The sequence below is a fragment of the Athene noctua genome, chromosome Z (assembly GCF_965140245.1).
Source record: "Athene noctua chromosome Z, bAthNoc1.hap1.1, whole genome shotgun sequence".
Lineage (NCBI taxonomy): Eukaryota > Metazoa > Chordata > Aves > Strigiformes > Strigidae > Athene > Athene noctua.
In genome coordinates, this window is record NC_134077.1 from 44,029,896 (window position 1) to 44,050,390 (window position 20,495).

At 42.4% G+C, this 20,495-nt stretch overlaps 1 protein-coding gene across 4 annotated transcripts in view; it reads right to left on the reverse strand.

The window, feature by feature from the left end:
- The window catches only part of NRG1 (neuregulin 1), a 522,222-nt gene that overhangs the window by 307,242 nt on the left and 194,485 nt on the right, over window positions 1–20,495 (reverse strand). For 3 of the 4 annotated variants that reach the window (XM_074932868.1, XM_074932867.1, XM_074932866.1), the window contains exon 2: window positions 9,456–9,530. Coding sequence is in view for 2 of the 4 variants with exons in the window: in XM_074932867.1 (XP_074788968.1) it covers window positions 9,456–9,530 (75 nt within the window). In the remaining 2 variants the exon portion in view is untranslated. Of the gene's footprint in view, window positions 1–9,455; window positions 9,531–20,495 lie in introns of those variants that run through there. The other variant, XM_074932869.1, reaches the window with a different exon arrangement.

The following is a 20,495-nucleotide window of genomic DNA, read 5'->3' on the forward strand; positions in this document are numbered from 1 at the left end:
AGACAGGTTTTCCACATCCAGAAGCCAAATGACCAATTTTCCAGTACATAAGCAGAGCAGGGTGGACACAACTGACTCTACTATTCTCACACACTCTGGAAGAGGGATGTCCCTACTTGTCAAATTTGCAGCACAAGAGTGTAACAGAGTGTTGTCAGCTCTCACGGCTGGCCAGTTCTGGGCAGCTCAGCAAGCTTTGAACCCAAAACTTCCATAAATCAAAAATGCAGGCCTATCATGGCTGTGCCAAAGCCCCAAGCCCATCAGATTCATTGAACCCTTACAAAGATTAACCATTAGACAGTGACAAAATCCTCACAGCACAAATTGCAATTAGTACAAGCAAATGGGACCTCTTTATCATCAAGCATCTGTTTTCACTCTATTTTAATCCGTGGTACATTCAGGCTTCCAAAGAATGGAAATAGAGGGCACAGCTATGTGCTCTGAATTTAAGAACAGATGCAAACTGATGCCTTCTGGGCAGGAACATGCTGGTAACCTTCTGTATTAGAGAGGGAAATGAAACCCAATACAAATGGGATTGGCAAGAAGAGAAGTGAGGTATTTCACTGAAAATGAAATGTTGTGCATTCATTGGAAAGAGAACAGAAAAAGTCTTGGGGATTGACTCCTTGCCTCATAGCAATAGGCTTAATCCATGATAGAAACCTGGCAAACTTGACTTCTCCACCTACTCCAACAAGCATTTCCACCAGGGAGCTGCCTCATGCTGGTGACAGGGTGACAGAATATGGTGCACTCATTTTAAATTGAGTACTTAACATCCTGTAAAGCCTATCTGTGGTAGCTTGTTCCTGAAGTCATAGCCTGGACTGTAGTTCACTTCCTACCTCCCTTTTCTCAGAAAGCAGTGAGTCTGCCCTGTCAGTAAAGCCTAAACCCAATTGTACAGCAAAACCCAGCCTTGACCCTTGGAAGAAGGGAAGCTTTTATCACAGTTGAAGACCATGTACGAAACAGTCCCTGGCTGCCCTGAATGCAGTCTAAAGACCACATGCCTGAGAGAAATCATCATATCCAGCAGGAGATTGATCTGCTGGGTAATTATCTTTCTTATGTTTTGCAGGGGCAGGCATTACAATTTGAAGAGACTGATGGGAAGATAGAAGCACTTCAGGCAGCCATGATAAGAGAAATCCACCTGCACTCCTGAGAATAGCCATCTTGCAGAAGCCCCCAACAGTAAAGGTAGTTTGGTAATAGGCACAAGCAATGGGAAGAAAAGTAAAGATATCCTGATGGGAAACCACAGAAGGCATGGGGCTTGAGGGTCTCCTATGTGTTGGGGTGTTCCAGTAATGCCTGTGATGAACTGAAGTGGTGCTGCGTTTCACAGCTAGCCTGACCACTTGTAGAAGCCTTTCCCTTCACTCAAGCCTTCCTAACACCTGTCTGGTTTGGACTTCAACGTCTAATAAGGGTTGAGCTGAAATGTCAGCCTTTCCCTGAGCAGAGATTCCAATAGTATCCTCCTTCTGCCACGAATCCACTGATTTAGCTGAAAACTACCCCTGCAAAAAGAGGGTGAGGTGCTAAGGCTTGGACAACTGGCCCAAGCCAGAGTTGACCTATAGATGAATCCTGTATATTTTATAACTGAAAACCATTGTGCTAGTAGGTATTGTACTAAGTTATAACCAACCACCTATTCTGATGTAAAAAGTGCTAAAGCATTGAAATACTGAAGCCTGAAGAACAGGCCCCAAGCCGAAGCTGCCAACTTGATATGTAATCATTAACAAAGTACGTAAGCTCGCTAGTGAAAGATGTGGCTTAGACAAAATATAATCAGTAGTGAGGAGAGAATGTATCCAACCTCCCTTGTTCAGCCTTATTCAAGGCTGAGAACCCAGGTATCTGGCCTTGTTAGAAACTCCCTTGGTTTCCCCCCCTGAGCCCTGGCCAGGCTTTGGGTGGAATCCAACAGGAGAATGAAACCAGAAATTCTACTCTCAAAAAAAGGGTGCCAGCTATTCTGGCTTGTCGATCTCTGATATATAAGGCTGGGCCCGTTTGCAGCGACTTTGGAAACCTCACCTATGGGTGGATGCACTGATAGGATTTCCCCCTTGCTGGGACAGGCTCTGCAAACCCTCGCTGTAACCAGGGTTCCCCAGCGACTGTGGATCTGGATGATGATAATATATGCAAGTGGTGATGTATTTTTCTTAATCTCCATTTTCTCTCCGGGTAGTAATGTTTTAATGAGTTACCCTGTTTTTTCCTGTTTGCTGCTTTAAGTGCACTATTCTGCTTTTTCTTACTGCATGTTTTCTGTATTACACTGTTACATTGGTTATCACCAGTAAAATACACCTGCTCTTTTCACTCTGGTGTCTGAGTTTAACTGGTATCCTTAATCAGCAGAACAGAGGCTTTTGACTAGTTTTTCAGTCAGTTCTTGCAATTGGAGGAATGGAAGAGATGACAAAAGATAGGAGACAAGGAAGCATGCCTGGGAGTTGGGGGGAGCACTGACCTTGATCTTGGATGACACTTGACCAAGATCTTGGATGGCTTTAGATGAGTGTGAAGATATGGGTGGACTAAGATGCAAAGGTATTGAGCTTAGGTTGAATTTCAAGGCACTGGGCAGGTGTAATGGGATAACACCAAATCTTGGGGAGAACAGCTTTCACACCATCTGAACACCTGGCCTGTCCACATGCAAGCAGTGCTTGTGAGGGGCCCAGTTAGACCTTCAGCAACACATTGACACCTTTATCTGAAGGGCTTTTACACTTCTTTTCCTCTTCTCTCTTTGCTAGATTACCTGGAGACCTACAGATGTGGTTAGCAGGGGGGGCTACTAACAGGGACAGAAGGGAGCAATAAGCCATCCTTGCAAACATCAGGGCGTAATTGGGACTGGCCATGCAGCAGGGCCATCCCAGAGAGAACTAAAAGATGGGAAGGGTGACCAGGAATGCAGAGATTATAACTGACTTAGTTTGGGGACAGTGCAGCCTAAAACTTGTTCTTCATTCTAATGACTGTGCCAATAGCCCTGTGTTTTCATTGGCCTTGGAAAACAGTGACAGAAAGCTCTTTCTAAATGCCTTAGCAATGGAGACAAAATCCCCAAAACTGTAACTCACTTAAAATCACAGGAAAAAAAAATAATTCTGCATACTAGAAATATGAAAGTAGCCGAAGTCATTACAGCAGCTTCGTAACATATTGTGAATGGCATTTTTTTGTTTGTTTCTCCCTTCTGAATTTATGTCAGCCTCACTGAACATAATTTTGTCACTTGCATCAATTTTTGCCCTTGTAGACCCTATGGACTTGGTCCTGATTTAGAACAGTGAGACCTTGGCTACTTCTATGGGATGGCATGGGATGGTAGCTGCAGCTGGTGGCACACAACTCCCTTCACATTTCTGTAGGCTTAGTCAGCACAATGTCAGGAGTTACCCCATGACACTGATTAATATGTGTGGGCTGGTGTAGAGATTGCCAAGCAAGAGGAATTAATGTCCTCTTTCAGAAAAATACTTTCTCCCTGTTATGAGCTGAAGGATATTAAGAATAACATACGAAAATATCCTTAATGGCACTTTAGTCTGATCAGTCTAACTCTTCATGAAGCAGTTTCATCCTTCAAAATCTTACCTAAACCAGCAACAAAAGTCTCTGTGCAGTTCACACTAACTGCCCTATGAGCACAATTGGGCTTTACATATGCGAGGACCCACTCCTACAGGCAGCCCACAACACAATTGTGCATGAACAATGGTAGACAGGGAAAATAAAAGGAGGGAGAAGTGTTTCCCTCCCTGAGCTACAATCCATGACTCTGTGAAAAGTTCCATAACACGTCCCATTTTATTTCACCAAATATAACCTGCTATTTTATGAGCTGTTAAATTCAATAGCTTGCTTTCTTTTCTGTTGAGCTCACATTGCCTACTGGACCCTGACTATCTGCTCTTTGGACAACTTCTGGATGTCCTTAGCATGTGTGTCACAATTTTTGTGAGGTTTTGTGCTCTTTCCAGTTAAGGATTCAGGTGTGATAACTAAAGATGTGTTGCACCCTTCAGCTGAGCAAGCTTATGTGAAGAAATTACTGTATCCAAGCATGAAATCAGCTGCTGGCTTGCAAGCAGTTAGCTGGTCATCTCAGTCACATCATTCTCCTGGCTCTTCCCAAACGTACTTCCTCCTCTGTTCTTTGTCTGATCCTTTGGAAACTGTCACATCCAAATTATGTTCAAGTGGACCGTACCTACCTAGTGCAACAGCAGAAAGAGACCTGCAGCCAGAACAGAAATATCATGTAAACTATGGTTTCTTACAACCTTTCAAAGTTCTTCTTCATTATGTAAGTGCAAACTTCATGTGAACACACTGCAGGGCAGGCAAAAATCTTTCTTTTTTGAATTCTTTGTCTACAAAACTGTTAAGAGTTGTGGCAAATACTTTGTCCGAAGTGACATAATAATAATGCGTAATTATTTCAGAGCCAAAGTATATTGTTGAGAAACTATGTTTATCTTATACAAAGAGGCAGAAGTGTCTGTTCCCCTATGTTTAGATCACTCCATTTTATATTTTCTATCACGTTTGTCCCATTCACAAAAGAAACAATCAGATGCAATAGTACTGACTTAAAAATTACAGTAATTTAAGCACAAAGGAGGAAAAGCCAAAGGCTGCTTTAATTTCAGCTAAACAGCAAGTGTTTTTCTGCAGTTTATGACTTTTTCCTACACCCCAGCCAATTCCTAAACATTCCCACTCTGCATGGTTAACTAAAGACCAGTTTCTTCCCTACTGAACATCTGAATGAAACTACTGGGTAAAGCTCACTTACACTTGCAGAGACCTAGTTTATAGCATTTTATCTCCATGAGCTTTTCAGAAAAAATTCAGATGAAGGCTAATTCTCCTTCTGTCTCCATTGCCTTTTATACCCTGCTCTTGAATTTAACCCTTTATTTTAGTTTAGCTTAATTCTGAGTGAGAGGGCCCACACCAGGATCTAATTCTGTGTAATAAATGCTCTTCAAAAATTAATTCAGATCTTATTTGCTGAGTGTCCCCATGTAAACAGGCTCCAGAATATCTATGAAATACATCTGTGAAATACAATATATAATATAAGCCAAGAAAAGTCCACAAGAAGAAGCAATTAGTGGATGTTTTTATCTTTTAAATCCATCTCCTGGAGGCAGTCGTTAAAAAAATATAAATCCCACAACCCTGAATATTTCACAGTTCTAACATATTGTAGTATTTAAAGATCAAGTTCTGCTCTTGCTGAACCCCATAAACGCCTCTCCCCTGTCCCCCCTTCTTGAGCAACAGATATACTTTGTGCTAGGACTCACCCTGCAGTGGTACTGACACCGCTGAGACTCTCCTGACTTGCCAGACTCTCACACAGTGCTGGCACATGCTTTTGTCTGATCTCTGCCATCACCTCTGCCTGTCCCCCTCACCTGGAAAAGCAGACTTTGCTCTGTCATTTTAGTGTTGTAGCGAAGAAACCTGAGGGCCGTAATCCAGCACTGGCATGTATCATCACCTCAGAAGATCAGTGACATTATGCCCCTGTCTTGTCACAAATTCACTCCAGAGTTGTTCAGATTCGTATAACCCTGTGTGCATTAGAAGCCTGCAACTGCAAATGAGTGGTGTCCTGCCATGCCTCTATCCTTAAAAGTTGCTCCACATGATGTGTCATCAACCCTCTGTAGCTGCTGTCTTCATGCTGCTTTCAGATCTTGGCACCAAAATTTGTGCCAGAGTGACTTTTATGTAGCAGCTTTGATTAAATGGAACAAAACCAATCATTTGAAATTTTCAGCTGTGATGGAATGAAATGTCTTCATAGAAGGCACTGCACAATTATTTCTTGCTAATGCTAAAGTTGTGGGCAGGACACTCCTGTGGAAGATTTTCCATTCAATTTGTATTGTGACAGACATGATTAGGATGCTGACAAAATCAAGGCAACATAGTATATAAGAGCACAGAAAGGATAAGCTTTTAACTCTTGTAATAACAAAGTGAGCAGGCAGCAGCGCTGTTAGTAATATAAATTAACTGTCTAAATGTTCCCTGTGAGCTCTGGCAACAGAACTAGCAGTCATTAACAGGCTGCAGAAACAATTTGGTATGTCTCAGGGAGTGAGCTAGTTTGCTTTTTAATGAATGGCCATAAAAAAACCCCACTAGTAATGTCATAGATAGCAAGAAAAACCAGAAAACATAAATTCAGTTTTAATCATTAATGATGCTGATAAGATGCTTATCCCCAAACCCACTAAAATGAATAGCAGCCACCCAAGCAGCCTCAGTGGACTCTGAATAGGAATTTTAAGAAGCAAAATACAACACACAGGAAATGCAGAATGCAGTATGATAGCTTGAAATTTCTTGTTTCTGTTTGACACATGAAGAGTGACTAGCATGTCAAAAAATCCGTCTGTTTTCCGCATCTATGTCAGTTGGCATAAGACAATATCTGCTATTAATTCTTCCCACAAACCCTACCTCAGGTTATACTTAAGAGTTCAATATGCACAGCAGGAATTTATGAGTTTAGATTCCCATTCTTACAAAAAAGAAAGGTTAAAAAAATATTCAGAAGAAAAAATTTGGGGTCCATCAAAACCAAATGGGAGCTCAGGGCTTGAAAATATGCAATGGATGTGATATCACATGAGCTTACAGTAATGCAACAATATTTTCTTCCTACTAAAAGAGCCCAGGAGTTTATCACAATGTCACATCAGATTCACTGGCATTTAGCCCTTGGAGACTATATACTTCCTTTCTAAACACAGGTGCAAACTTTGCTGGATTGACAGCCCCAGGGCCTGACCCGTTCAATTTAGCTACACAACAGGAACAATGCTGTCAGAGTGAGATGCCTCTAGCTCTGATCCAACATCTGTGAAGAGGAAGTTTTGTCCTTCTGCCCTTGAGAGTGTTCAGTCAGTCAGTCTTATGGGGAGAAAGATTTCTTTGCCTGCTTAAGATTGTCAGCACAGCTTCCAGCCTTTGTTTCCTAAAATCCTAGCTACCCTGTGTATATAGCAGATTTCATTTTATTTGATGTAAAAAATTCCATCACATTCTTCTCCTGTCCACTGCAGACTACCAGAAGACAACATTCACTTGGTGGTTTTGGAGGAGGCAGTTTATTTCCAAAGAGCAAGGATACTTTCTGCAGCTTGCATGCTAGACTATCAGACCATACCTCAGTATATGTACTCCCAGACTGTACCTCAATGCACAGGACTTTTGTCGATGATTTTACAATAAATGATAGATTATGTTGTTTGGAAGGCCCCTCTGCAGGACATTGGGTCCAACCCCTGGTCAAAGCACGACTTTTCAGGTTCAGTCAGCTTGTTTCAAGCCTTGTTCAGTGAAGTTTTGAGTATCTCCAAGAATGGGGATTGTCCACCCTCTCTCGGCCACTATTCTGTCCACCTAGATAGACTATTCCCGCTTGTACAAGGCTTTGTCAGTCAAAGGAGACTGTTCTTAATGATAAGGTCCTAACATCATTTTAAGATGCTATTGGAAATCCCCAAGAATTGCACAGCCACAATAATTTTGACACTAAGCCATGCAGGTCCAGTTTCTGACCAGGACAGTGGGAGAGGCTACATAAAAATGAATGGAAAGAAAAAAAAAAGACAAAAAACCATTGGCCAAGCATTGTGAATAGCTTGTCCAGCAGCTCACTTGCTTGGCATTACTATGCTGTTGCTTTTCTTGTCTGAATTTTCCCCTGAAAACACAAACATTGTAGCCTCAAACTGGTCTTCCTAGAGAGGAAGCACAGTGGCCATTAACAAAACCACTGAAAGCAGAGCTAAATCACAGTCTACCTTGAAATTAAGTGCTCTGACAACTTGAGGAAGAAAAGAAAAAAAGCCCAAAATAGAGTGCTGCTCTAGATAAGTACAGGATTGATGATGAGGTGAACTAAAAGGAGGGTATGATAGTGTATTGTATTTCACAGAGACACAAGCAATTATTAGCTTAAGAGTCACATTTCAGTAAGACATTGGTCTGTGCTGTAAATTTTCCATTGTTCACTGCGCAGCATAAAATCAGATTACAGCATAATTTATGATAACATTATTACAGTTACATTTACAGTTTATGAGAAAGATTTTAACAAATATATTAAAGTCTACTAATAAAAAGCTCCATCTTCATATATATACTAAAGATATATATTTGCAGTAGTTTGCAACTGCTTTACACTACCTATCCATGAACGAGATGTTACAGATTATATAGGTCTGGTGGTCAGTCTTGAACCAGTGACAGACAGGGTTCATTCGCTTGGTCCCTCTCTGCCAGAGGGTGTCATTTGTCCTAATGTCTTTGAAGTGGAGGGGTGAATGGAGGCTTTTTCCAGATCTCAGGCCAGACAGCTTAGATAAAAACATGTGACATCTTCATCCTTCAGATTGCTGTTCCAGAGACCCAGAACTGTTTTCTCTGCATCATTTCACTGCTATCTCTTTTCCCTTCTGGCCTCCTCTCCATTTGCCATTAACTTTTCTCATCCCCTCCAGCTCATGCACTTGTCCACTTCTCCTTTAACCCACTATCCCCTCTCCAGGTACCTTCTCTGTGATGCTGAGCCAAAGTTTATTGGTTCCAGAAGATTCATGAAGAGGAAAATATAGCACAGGAGTAGCTTTTAGGAACAGTGAGTAGCAGGTGTCATTTTTCATTTGCTCTATGTAATGAATATTTTCTTTCCCCTCCTACACTCCATAAAGAGTCTCTCCCCTCAACACACATATCAGGAGAAGGGACCACCAAGGACTGGAATCACAAGTGTTGAATAATATTGTGTGCACGCATAAAGAGAGAAAGAGCATATTATGCCACGCAAGGGCTCATCTCCTCCTTCCAGGTGCTTCAGGGAGCACCAGAGAATCTAAGTGATAGCAGCTAAATTACCTCAAAACTGAAAGCATGATCTCTTCACCTGTCCTAAAACAGAACAGTGCTCCTACACAAATCTGAGACTGGCAGCTCTTGTCTGCAGCTGGGAAAGCAACAGTTCAATGAAGAGCTTTGTCTGTGCACGTCTTCCAGCCTCTTCTCTAGTCAGCTGAAGAAGACACTTCAGCTTTCTTGGTGGCCAGTTTATTGTGAACAACAGCCAGTTCCAAAAGCCTATTCTGTTGGTAAAACTCCCTAGCACTTGTCCTTGCACACCTTATATCTTTCAGGAAAAGTTACCTTTATCTAATGCTTTTGGTTAGCATTGTAATGCACACATGAGTATTACACCATCTAACTTGCAGGATGCTCCAACCAGAGGGAGCTAGGGGTGACAAACCTCTCCTTCTTTTGGAAGCCCTCAGCAGAGTTCTTGCACCTTCCACATGCACATAAAACAATACCGTTTCAAGGAGTCCCCTTATTGCAAATTGACTCACCGTTTGATCTGCCGTTGACATCTGTCTGTGTTGGTGCCAGGCTGTACTGAACTGACCCTTCAGAGGTGGCCCTTCCTGACAGTAAATGGGAGAAGGGAGAAAGAGGAAGAGAAAGGGAAGAAAGTGAAACATTTAGATAAACTCATTGAAGAGATATGCAGATCACTATTTTTTAACACAACTTCTTACTGTAAATTCCAAGCCTCTCCAACACACACACACTCACATGCACACAAACACATCTCCCGGCAGAAATCTAGAAAAGCTGGCTGCCTGGAGTCCTGCCAAGGAGTCTCTTTGTCTGAGTGTCAGCCCACTGGAAATGCCTTATCCTGGGGTCATTAAAGAGGGTGGAGGGCACACAGATCAGGCTGTCAAGCCTGAGTTAATATTTCAGCAATTCATTAAGGACAGATACACATGATGGGACATGAATGTTAAACATAAGCATGCCCACTCTGCTGTCCTGTTCATTGACAGACATTGGATGCAGCAGAAAAAGTAACTTGGCAGCATTTCTCATTACGGATAACTTTTCCCTCAGAAAAGAGCAGTCCAAATCCTCTATGACATTAAAGGTATGTATGACTCAGGTCATCAAAAGCTGTGTTATTACCCTGACATGTGTCTCTAGCAAATTGTACTTGCGGATTTTCTATGGAGGGAATAGTCCCTGCTGCAGAAAGTGCAGAGGTACAGGTATCAGACTGCTCTGATGTTCTTTGTTCCAGACATGCTGCCCTATAAATGAGGGACCAGAGTTGGGCTGCCAGCCTCTCAGCCTGAAAGGACTTGAGTCCCCATGTTTTAACATTCAAGGTCATGTTCACTACATTTCAAATCTAGATCTCTTTTTGGTCTTACTGCCTTCTCATTTGCACAAGGTTTGGGTGACAGAACTACCTTGTATGACCTCCTGTTGCCTGCAGTGTTGATACTCTCAGGTATGTGCTATATTGTGAGCAATGCAAGGAATCTGAAAGGTTCATGGAGCTTTCAATATAAATAGTTTTTGTGCTGCTGCTACAGAGCAAACAATGAATCCATGAGCACCACAGGTACATGGCCTTGTAAACAGGAGATTTTACCAGTGAGGAGGAAAGGAGCTTGGAATCTGTCCTTCAGTCCAAAGTCTTGGCTTATCTACTGAGTGAGTCTAAATACCATTCTACAAATAAACATTGTCTTTATTAATCTCTTCTCTTTAATTTATCTCCTTTCCTGACTTGTTCTTAAAGAATTTGACAGGGCCATACATACTACTTAGTAATGAAGATGGATGATAAAACAGCATTCACATTAGTTATAGGATTTTTCAGAGAAGACATGCATAATTAATTTTTCATTTGAGAAAGCACTGCAATGTACACATGAGCACTACACCATCTAGACATACTCACTAATCTAACTGAAAAGCAATTGATGGTAAGTTATTGTTGACAGACGCTTTCACCCATTCATATGAATGCAAAAGAATACCACTGAAGTAATTGTCTCATGAAGTGCAAAGGCTGAGGAGGAATTTCACTTTTATTGTCTCTACCTTGCAGCAAAATCATCTAAAGCAAGGTATAGGGCCATCCCTCCAAACTCTGACAAAGTTTTAAGATACCACTCTTGAGCTACTTTGAAGGCTCCAGTCTCTTAGGGGCTTTTCTATGTTTATTTGTGCTTACATCTGCTTTCAACAACTTTTCACTAAAAAATCATCAATAGCCCAAACACCTTCAGACTCTTCAAAATTGCCTAAGAGAATCAGTAAAAAAAGGTAATTTGGTCATGAGCTCCTGTTCTTTTGTGTAACAGGAGCACACTGATTCTCTCACTGAGAGGAAAGTGAGGTGAGTGATGCACTGGCCTATTGGGGTTTTTTAAAAAGATCACATTATATTCAGAACTACTCTTTATTCAGTGCTATTTTATTTCTTTCCAAAACAGCCTTCTCAAATCTAAAAAGCATCATGCTACCTACTTAGGCTTTCACTTGTTTCCTGTTTAACAAAGAAACCACTTTTAAGGCATTCTTGTTTATAAAAATTTTCCTAGAACTTGCCCTCCTCTATTCCAAGTCCTTTTGATCTCCAGCCTCTATCTGTGCTGTTCCTCACTTCTGTTTGCACAATAGCTTTGCTTTCTCTAACTGCATATTGGTTTAGTACCCATCCATCCAGGTTTTTTCCCTCTCCTTTGCCTGCCCTGCCTTTGCTTCCTTATTAAGGTATTTTAACTGTCCAGCATTTTTCAATGTCACTACTGCTTTTATTATGTCTTTATTTCTCAAAACATTGCTTTGCATGTCAAAACTGAAACTTCCTGAATGAAAGGCTTCGAGAAGCCTCTCTGCCCAAATGCTGGGTTAACCATTTTGCCACCCTATCTTTCTGTGAGTCTCTTGAAGGATTACATCTTCAAAGCAAGAAACAAGAAACCAAAAGTGGTTTTTAAGATATAAAATCATACCCTATCTTTTCAGTGCTGCTGGAAAATTGTTATTTCTAGTCAGTTGTCAACACTCCTCTTTCGAGTTTGTGAATTATATTTTTTCCTTCTTTGGTGGAAAGTGAAAACTATTTCACAAGCACTGAAGCATTACTACATATTAAAGCAGTTTTATGTGTCTAAAAAACCCCTTTCAGCTAAAAATGCATGTACAGTTTTGACAATTGTCACTATCTCCTTACTTTTAACAGTTGCCTTATTAGAGCTTCAACTCCTCGGAATAAACAAAAACCAGAGAACCACAGGTCAATATAAACAATGGAACAGTCAGATGAAAAAGAACAGTAGCCTTTGTGGTTGTGCATAAAAACCTGAACACTCAATCCCTTCCTGCTCAAAAACTGAAATAGTAAAGCCCTTAAACTAATGTTGCTTAATGATAGGTAATGATTTTCAAGGCAAGGTTAAATAAAGAAGGTTAAGAGAGACCTTACTGATGTCTTCAGCAGCCTTGGGGGGGGGGGGGGGGGGGGCGGGGAGAGAGAAAGATGGAGACAGATTATTCCCAGAGATGCACAGAGAAAGGGTGAGAGGCAGCAGGCACAAGATGCAACACAGGGCACTCCCATGAGATCTAGCTTTTTTCCCCAGAGAGGAAGGTCCCCATCGTAGCAAAGTCTCAGGGACGTCACAGGTTCTCCATTTTTGATGTTATTCAAAGCATAGTTGTTCACCATGTGGACCAATCTGATCTAGCTGAACTAGTGTTGAGGAGAGGGAAGAAGAAGCAACCTCCAGAGGTCCTTCCAACCTACATAATTTTATGATTTGTGGCACAAGCATCCAGTAATGCTGAATTTCAATATTTACACACCACACATTCTCAAAAAAGAATAATCGCTGACAGACCCTGTGGCACCTTCCAAGAGAGATAATTCCCCTTGCCTTAAAAAAAAAAAAAAAAAGTAATTAAAAATTGGTCATCCACTACATTCTCTACTTGGTTTCATATCAAGTGTCCTGTATAATTCAGCCAGAGATATGGGAATGAACAGTATGCACAAAATGCAAGATAGAATCATAGGGGAATCAAAGCAGCAAAAAAGATCCTGTATTGGCAGATATAAATGCCAAGAAAAAGGACATATACAGGTACTGTATCCCCCTAAAACTTCTTCCAGGGAATAGCCTTTTGCTCAAGTAATGAAGAAGCATGAGTTTACTTACATTGTCCACTTTTAAAAGACCGAAGCACAGTTTACACAGTGCTAGGTGAGTATAAATCTGGCCTCTGGAAGTTAGTGCATTGCTGGGTACCCAGGAAATGTACATCTAGCAAGCTTCATGAGCCCTCTTTGACAAGACAGAATCCAGTGCTTCACCTTCAGCCTACCAAATTTGCACCAAGGCCAAGAGAGAGCAGCCAGGGAAATAACCTGTTGTGAGCAGCAAAGAGTTCCCTCCAGAGCAGAAGTAAACAACCTGCAGGAGCAAACATCACCAGCTGATTTCTTCTTAAAACAAATCTCTGTTTTTTCTGCATATCAGGTGAAAGCAAATGATTCACAACAATTGTCCCTGCATTTTCAATGAAGTGATGCATCTGTATCTGAGAAGAGACAGTGACCCCCAACACTCAAGGCCCATAGTGGGGGAAGTTTCACTGAGGGCATAGAGAAGCAGAGTCCTTCAGAGTGCTACAGCCTCACCAGCAAGAAGCCTTCAACTGCTCCAGACATCTCCAGCAACAAGGACTGGTGCTGCAACCTCAGCTCTTTCTTCAAAATCATGGTAAGCAACAAGGATGAGAGCCCTCCTAATGTTCATTGGGGTTTTTTAATACATGATATTCCTCTGTAGGACCAGAATATGCTCTCAAATTACAAAACACAGCGCTGATGTTTCAGGAAAATAGCATCATTATCTCAATAACATCTAAACAGACCTGATTTATCTGGTGTAAATCAAAGACTTCTAACATTTTAGTTTGGTGCCCTAGTTACAGGCTGTGGATATCTTGGAGTGGAATGTATTCAGTTGCTTACAAGAGCTGCAGAAGGAAATATTTCTACACCTTGCTTTTTACTTAGGATACAACAAACTCACATTTCAGCCTGTGGTCTCCCCAGTGCTGAGCAGCATAATCCTAATTGCTGACTTCCCTTCAGCTATAGGACAAATCTCTCAAATCTTGAAAACCCTGTTCCTCCTTGAGGAAAAAGAACACTCAGTGTTTCCCAGGAAACAGGATTCTTGTTTTCCAGCTCACTTCAGGCTTTAATCTTAACTGGCTTTCCTCTTGCAACACAAGTACCGATTTAAATGCCCTTTTCCATTTCCTGAGCGTCCACTTTCACTCAGAGGGCAAACTACACCTTCTCTTGGCAGATGTTGTCCATTTCCATCACTTTGTCCCACTTCCTTTGAAATTATTGCCATTCATCATCCAGTAGCATCTAGAAAGCCTGGTTATGAAGGTCCCATTGGGAGTTTTATCATGATATCAGAGAGTGAGTTTACAAAAAACTGCCTTGTTTTTCTCATTTAATGTGGTGCCTAGAAAAAAGGAATAACAGCTTTTTATCCTGAGGCTGTTAGTAACAGCCATATATAAATAGTAAAATCCAGGTGTATGCAGATGTCCACAAAGGGGAAGACAAAATTGCCTAAGGACCTAGTATTAGTCTGCAGGATGTTTTAAAAGGTTAGTAGGCTGCTTCAGGGAATATTTTAGTACTGCTACAGGTTGCCTATTTTCACACATAGAACAAGTCAGACAGTATGTAAATAAAGCAATCTATAGCTGCTTCATCCAAACACATCCAGCTCTGAGAATTAAAGGTGTGAGATGGTTTTGTTCTGCACTAAATGAAATTCCAGCACACAATGTGCCAGCTCTGCACTACCATGGACTGCACCCCTCTTCTCAATGAGCCCTGCTGATCGTGGTGGCAGACACTACCTCTGCATCCCATTAACACTGCAGGAGAAGCACCAGCCATGATGACAGCTTGATGTTGACAGACTTTTGCAAATCTCAGTTGGGGAGCTAACAGGAGCTGTAGAGAGGAAGAATTGATTTCGCTCAGCTCTACCTCATCATTCCATAAGCATATGAAAGCTTTCTGAAAGGATTTTTAAAGGTCTAAATGCCCCTCTTGGCATAGTTTTCAAAAACTCTGAATAAGGTGCTTCTGAAGTCATTATCAGTAAATCAGGCTTTAAAGAAAAATAGTAACACTATACTGTTTTTAACAGCACCACTTTTGATACAGAAAATACCAGAACTTGAAATTTGTTTCAAAGCAAATTTTAAGGATGTCTCAAAGTATTATCAGAAATCAAATCTTCTGAAATTTGCACTGTCTGTTAAAAGAGTTTAGTCCAAGTCTGCAAGTTTTCCTATTGGTCCAGCTAAGCTGTGTGGACTGTCCTGCAACACCTCCTGTCAGCATATCCACTCGATATCTCTGTGGCTTTAAGTAGGATAAACTGTTAAGTGCTAGGAAGATCATCTAGACAAAGGATTATAAAGAGAGGTTAGAGTGGAGGGTAGTGCTTGCAGCCTGCTCTAGTGACAGGGTCAGTCCAGATGACTGTGAAAGGACTTAGCAGAGACCATGCAGCAGGGCACAGAGAACTCCTATCTAGCCCTGTGGCTAGATAGGAGGCTAGCCTCTACACTCCCTTTCAATCTTCTTCTTATCAACGAAATCCTTCATAGTCTAATGGTAGTTCTAATTATAAAGGAGGAATTTCTTCTGATAAGGAAGCAGTTTACCCACTGTAACACTCTCAGTGCAGATGCTCCTTTAATATCTGAAAAAACTCAACTTGAAAATCAGTGAAGCAGAATGTCTCAGCACACACTTAAGGCTATCAACAAAAGACCACACAGACAGGCACAATTCTTCTAAAACTAGAGTACTCTGTTTTGCAAGAATAATAATCTATTAATCTTCTTTTAATGTGTTTCTGTATATAACAATTCCCCAAATCTACATCAATACAATAGCTCTCCAGTACAACTTCAGGAGCAACAGGGTGCACAGTTGTAATTGCGGAATCACAGGATTATATAGGTTGGAAAAGGCCTTGAAGATCATCTAGTCCAACCATTAACCTAACACTGACAGTTCCCAGCTACACCATATCCCTCAGCGCTATGTCAACCTGACTCTTAAACACCTCCAGGGATGGGGACTCCACCACCTCCCTGGGCAGCCCATTCCAATGCCCAACAACTTATTTGTAAAGGAATACTTCCTAATATCCAGTCTAAACCTTCCCTGGTGCAGCTTGGGGCCATTGCCTCTTGTCCTATTGCTTTTTACTTGGAGAGGCTCATCCCCAGCTCTCTGCAACCTCCTTTCAGGTAGCTGTAGAGGGCGATGAGGTCTCCCCTCAGCCTCCTCTTCTCCAGACTAAACACCCCCAGTTCCCTCAGCCGCTCCCTGCACGACCTGTGCTCCAGACCCTGCACCAGCTTTGTAGCCCTTCTCTGGACACGCTCGAGTCATTCAATGTCCTTTTTGTAGTGAGGGGCCCAAAACTGAACAGTTGAATTGGAATTGAGGTGCGGCCTCCCCAGTGCCGAGTACAGGGGTAAGATCCCTTCCCTGTCCCTGCTGGCCACGCTATTGCTGACACAAGCCAGGATGCCATTGGCCTTCTTGGCCCCCTGGGCACATTGCTGGCTCCTGTTCAGCCAGCTGTCAATCAACACCCCCAGGTCCCTCTCTGACTGGCAGCTCTCCAGCCACTCCTCCCCAAGCCTGTAGCCCTGCTGGGGGTTGTTGTGGCCCAAGGGCAGCCCCCGGCATTTGGCCTTATGGAAACTCCTCCAGTTGGCCTCAGCCCATGGCTCCAGCCTGTCCAGGTCTCTCTGCAGAGCCTCCCTACCCTCGAGCAGATCAACACTCCCACCCAACTTGGGGTCATCTGCAAACTGACTGAGGGTGCACTCGATCCCCTCGTCTAGATCATCAATAAAGATGTTAAACAGGAGTGGCCCCAAAACCCAGCCCTGGGGGACACCACTCGTGACCAGCCACCAACTGGATTTAACTCCGTTCACCACAACTCTCTGGGCCCGGCCATCCAGACAGTTTTTTACCCAGCAAAGCGTGTGCCCATCCAAGCCACGAGCAGCCAGTTTCACCAGGGGAATGCTGTGGGAAACGGTGTCAAAGGCCTTACTAAAGTCAAGGTAGACAACATCCACAGCCTTTCCCTCATCCACTAAGCAGGTCGCCCTGTCATAGAAGGAGAATTAAAACTGCTGTGAGTAGTACTGATAGTAACTAGTATTATCAATATAGGAACTGACAATAAAAAAGTCAAGACTGATTGCATGTATTGTCTAACACTTTTAAGGCAGCTCCAGAGAGAAAACAACGCATTAAGTCAGAAAAATGCCCATGTCCTGGCTTCCTCTATGAAAAGTCTCTAAACCAGAGCTGGATTTTGCATGCTTTTATACTTCAAAGTGGCACTGGTTGGAGCATTGTTGTGCCCATCTTGAAAATGAGAAATAAAATAGAAAAGTCAAAGTATTGGGAATGGGGTCCGCTTCTTAGTTCACATTAAGGAATCACTGCAAAAGACAGTTCCTAACATTTGTCAGCTGTTGCTCAGAAATAATTACTTGGTGACACCAGGAAGCCTACTTTTATGTGCATTTAATTTGGAGTGAATATGTGCAGTCTCATAACCCTGTGTGCTGTGAAAGACTTCGGATAGACAGATAGGAAATAACTCTCCTGGTATGAACTCAAAGCAGGCAGAAACTTTCTTTCCTGTGATATTTCTGTGAGCCACCTCTGCGGAGATGCATGCACTCTAGGAAATGCCACCTCTTCAGACTAAAGAAAGTAAAGCAGCTGAGGAAGTAAATGATACAGGTCTATAAAAACATAAGCATCACAGGGAAAATTAGCAGGAATAATTTTTTCACCATCACTTATTATCCAAGAATCAAGGAGTAACAAATATAGTAGTTTTAAGAGCCAGTCAGAAGATCCAGATTTTCTCAACACTGTCATCAGGGACATGGACAGTGAGGTACCCCACAATGGCCTATTTGGAGCACAGTTGCTGATCCCTGGAGTGGAATGTGGTGCCAAGGCTCCTGAATGCAGAACTGTGTGGTACAGCGAGGGCTGTGCTGTTCTCCTGAGCACTGACCCGTGCGGTGCAGGCAGTGCTGGGCTGTTCTCCTGAGCACTGACTGTGCGGTGCAGGCAGTGCTGGGCTGTTTGCAGTGCCTGAGCCGTGCAGTACCAAGAGTGCTGTGCTATTGTTTGGTACCTGGGCCTGGCCAGAGCTGTTAGAGATAACGGCATAGCCACTGTCAGAAGAGATGGATCGCAACGGTTGCCATAACATCGATGAAGAAATCATGAACTTTAGGAAAACTCTGCTTCATTATAATACCAAAACACACCTCCTGGTGGAAGGCTGCCCACCTCCAAGGCTGACCACACCTCGGACACTCCCCCCCATGCATGCACGATGGCCTCGCTCGAGAAGGGCGGAGATATGATAACTGATTCTGAGAAGGGTGGAGACCCCTGAGGAAGAGGTGGAGCAAGGTGTGTTACTAAGCAAAAAAGATTATTTCTGGACAATGAAAATTGGAAGCTTCCTCACCATGGATCACAACAATCAACAACGCAGCATCAACTGCACCCAGGACCGTTAGGACGTCTTGAGATCAGCGGTGGTAACTATAACCTCTCCTCTTCCTCTCTCTAAACTTTTTACTTATTTTTTTCACCCACCTCTAACTATCACGTGCTGCTTCACGAGCAACACAATAAAGTTTTACTGTTTGATTACTACTATCCCATTTGGTGTTGATCACCTTAATTTTGCACTTTTGAGATCATAGCAAATGAACCATCACGAGTCCACCGAGTGGACGATGACACTAAACTGGCTTCACAGACAAGATCCAGAGAGACAGGGGGTTGCAGGTTGTGTGTGGTCTGTAACAGGGGAAGAACGTTTTGTTCCAGCCACACCTGGCCCTATACCTGAAAGTGTGAGAGGTGCCCAGAAAACAAGGGGGGAGACTCAAGATTCCCGCACACCACAGACGCCTCAGTGTATTGCATCCCAAACCCGAATTGAGGGCTCTGTCTATCAGGATCAAGTGCAAGGATCTCTTAGTGCAAAAGGGGGAGCTGTCCTCAATAGATGAGGTCAACTACCCAGGGAAGTTGAAGGGACAAGCCGAGAAAGTCTGCACTTGTGCATAACTAAGTTTTGACTCCCCGTGGTAGATTTTGGTCCCTTCAGCCACTCAGGGAAGAGAACGGCAACACAGCAGCTGTTACATGTGTGGTGTAACTAAGTTTAACCTCCCCGAAGTGAGTTTGGCCCTTTCGTAATGAGAATGACTGAAAAGGATTGTTATCAAAACTCTCCATTAGTAAAAAATCTTGACTCGTTCTATGCACTCTTGGCAAAGTATGGAGCTCGACCCTCTCCACCCAGGGAAGAGCGGGCTTGAGACAACTGGACATATTTGCAGAGTGCAGCAGACCGAGTGATTTCTATATATAATGAGGCTAGATTACGGTCAGGTAAAGGCAAAGCAATAATCTGTGCAGTTCTTGGAGCCAGCCTGGTCACAGCAATTAAAGACCACTATAACTGGTGTAGCCATGAAAAACAAATCATAGAATCTCTTGAAAACTTGGTGAAACTTTTGTAGAAAATAACCTTCAACCTGGAAGAGCAGTTAGCAGAAAAAGCAGAGAAGTTAACAGAGAGAGAGTAATTTGCTTGTTCAAACAGCAGACAGAGGAAAAAAAGGAAGAAAATTACTGTCTAAAAGATGCCTAAGAAAAGAATTTTCAAAGTCTGCTGAATCATTGAGTGAGATAGAAATGAAAATGGAAGAGATAAGAATTCGGCAAATGAGTCAGATATACCCCCAAAGGGAACTGAAGGAGTCTTCCCCACCAAGGATCACAATGATTGATGCCGCAGCATCAGCTGGACCCGGGACCATTAGGACACCTTGAGATCAGTGGTGATAGGTATGACCTCTCCTCCTCCTTTTTCTAAACTTAACTTTTCTCCTTTCTTTCACCCATCTCTAACTATCGTAAGCTACTTCACAGGCAACACAATAAAATTTTACTGTTTGTTTACTGATATCCCCTTTGGTGTTGATCACCTTAATTTTTCACTTTCGAGATCGTAGCAAATGAACCATCTCAAGTCCACTGAGTGAACCATGACAGTAGTTTCAGAACAAAAGGCTGATGCTTATTCAGGCAACCTGTAGTTCAGATTTGGAAGTCCTAGATACAAAGCACCGCAAACACTGTAAAAAATTTAAAAAAAGACCAAAAAAAAAAAAAGGCTCCAGAAGCAACTGAACAAATTCAAAAAATTCAAAGAATAAAGTCCTTGGTGGGCTTCTAAGAAGAAATACTCCACCTCTGGTACAAGAGTCTCACAGTCACTACTTTCCAAAAATTTGGGCAATGCTCAGTGAAACAACAGTATGTCCTTGCCCTGTTCTTGTAATTTCTTTTATAAGAGTGCCTGTTTTTGAGACAGTACATTTGGCTTAGTGGACATTGG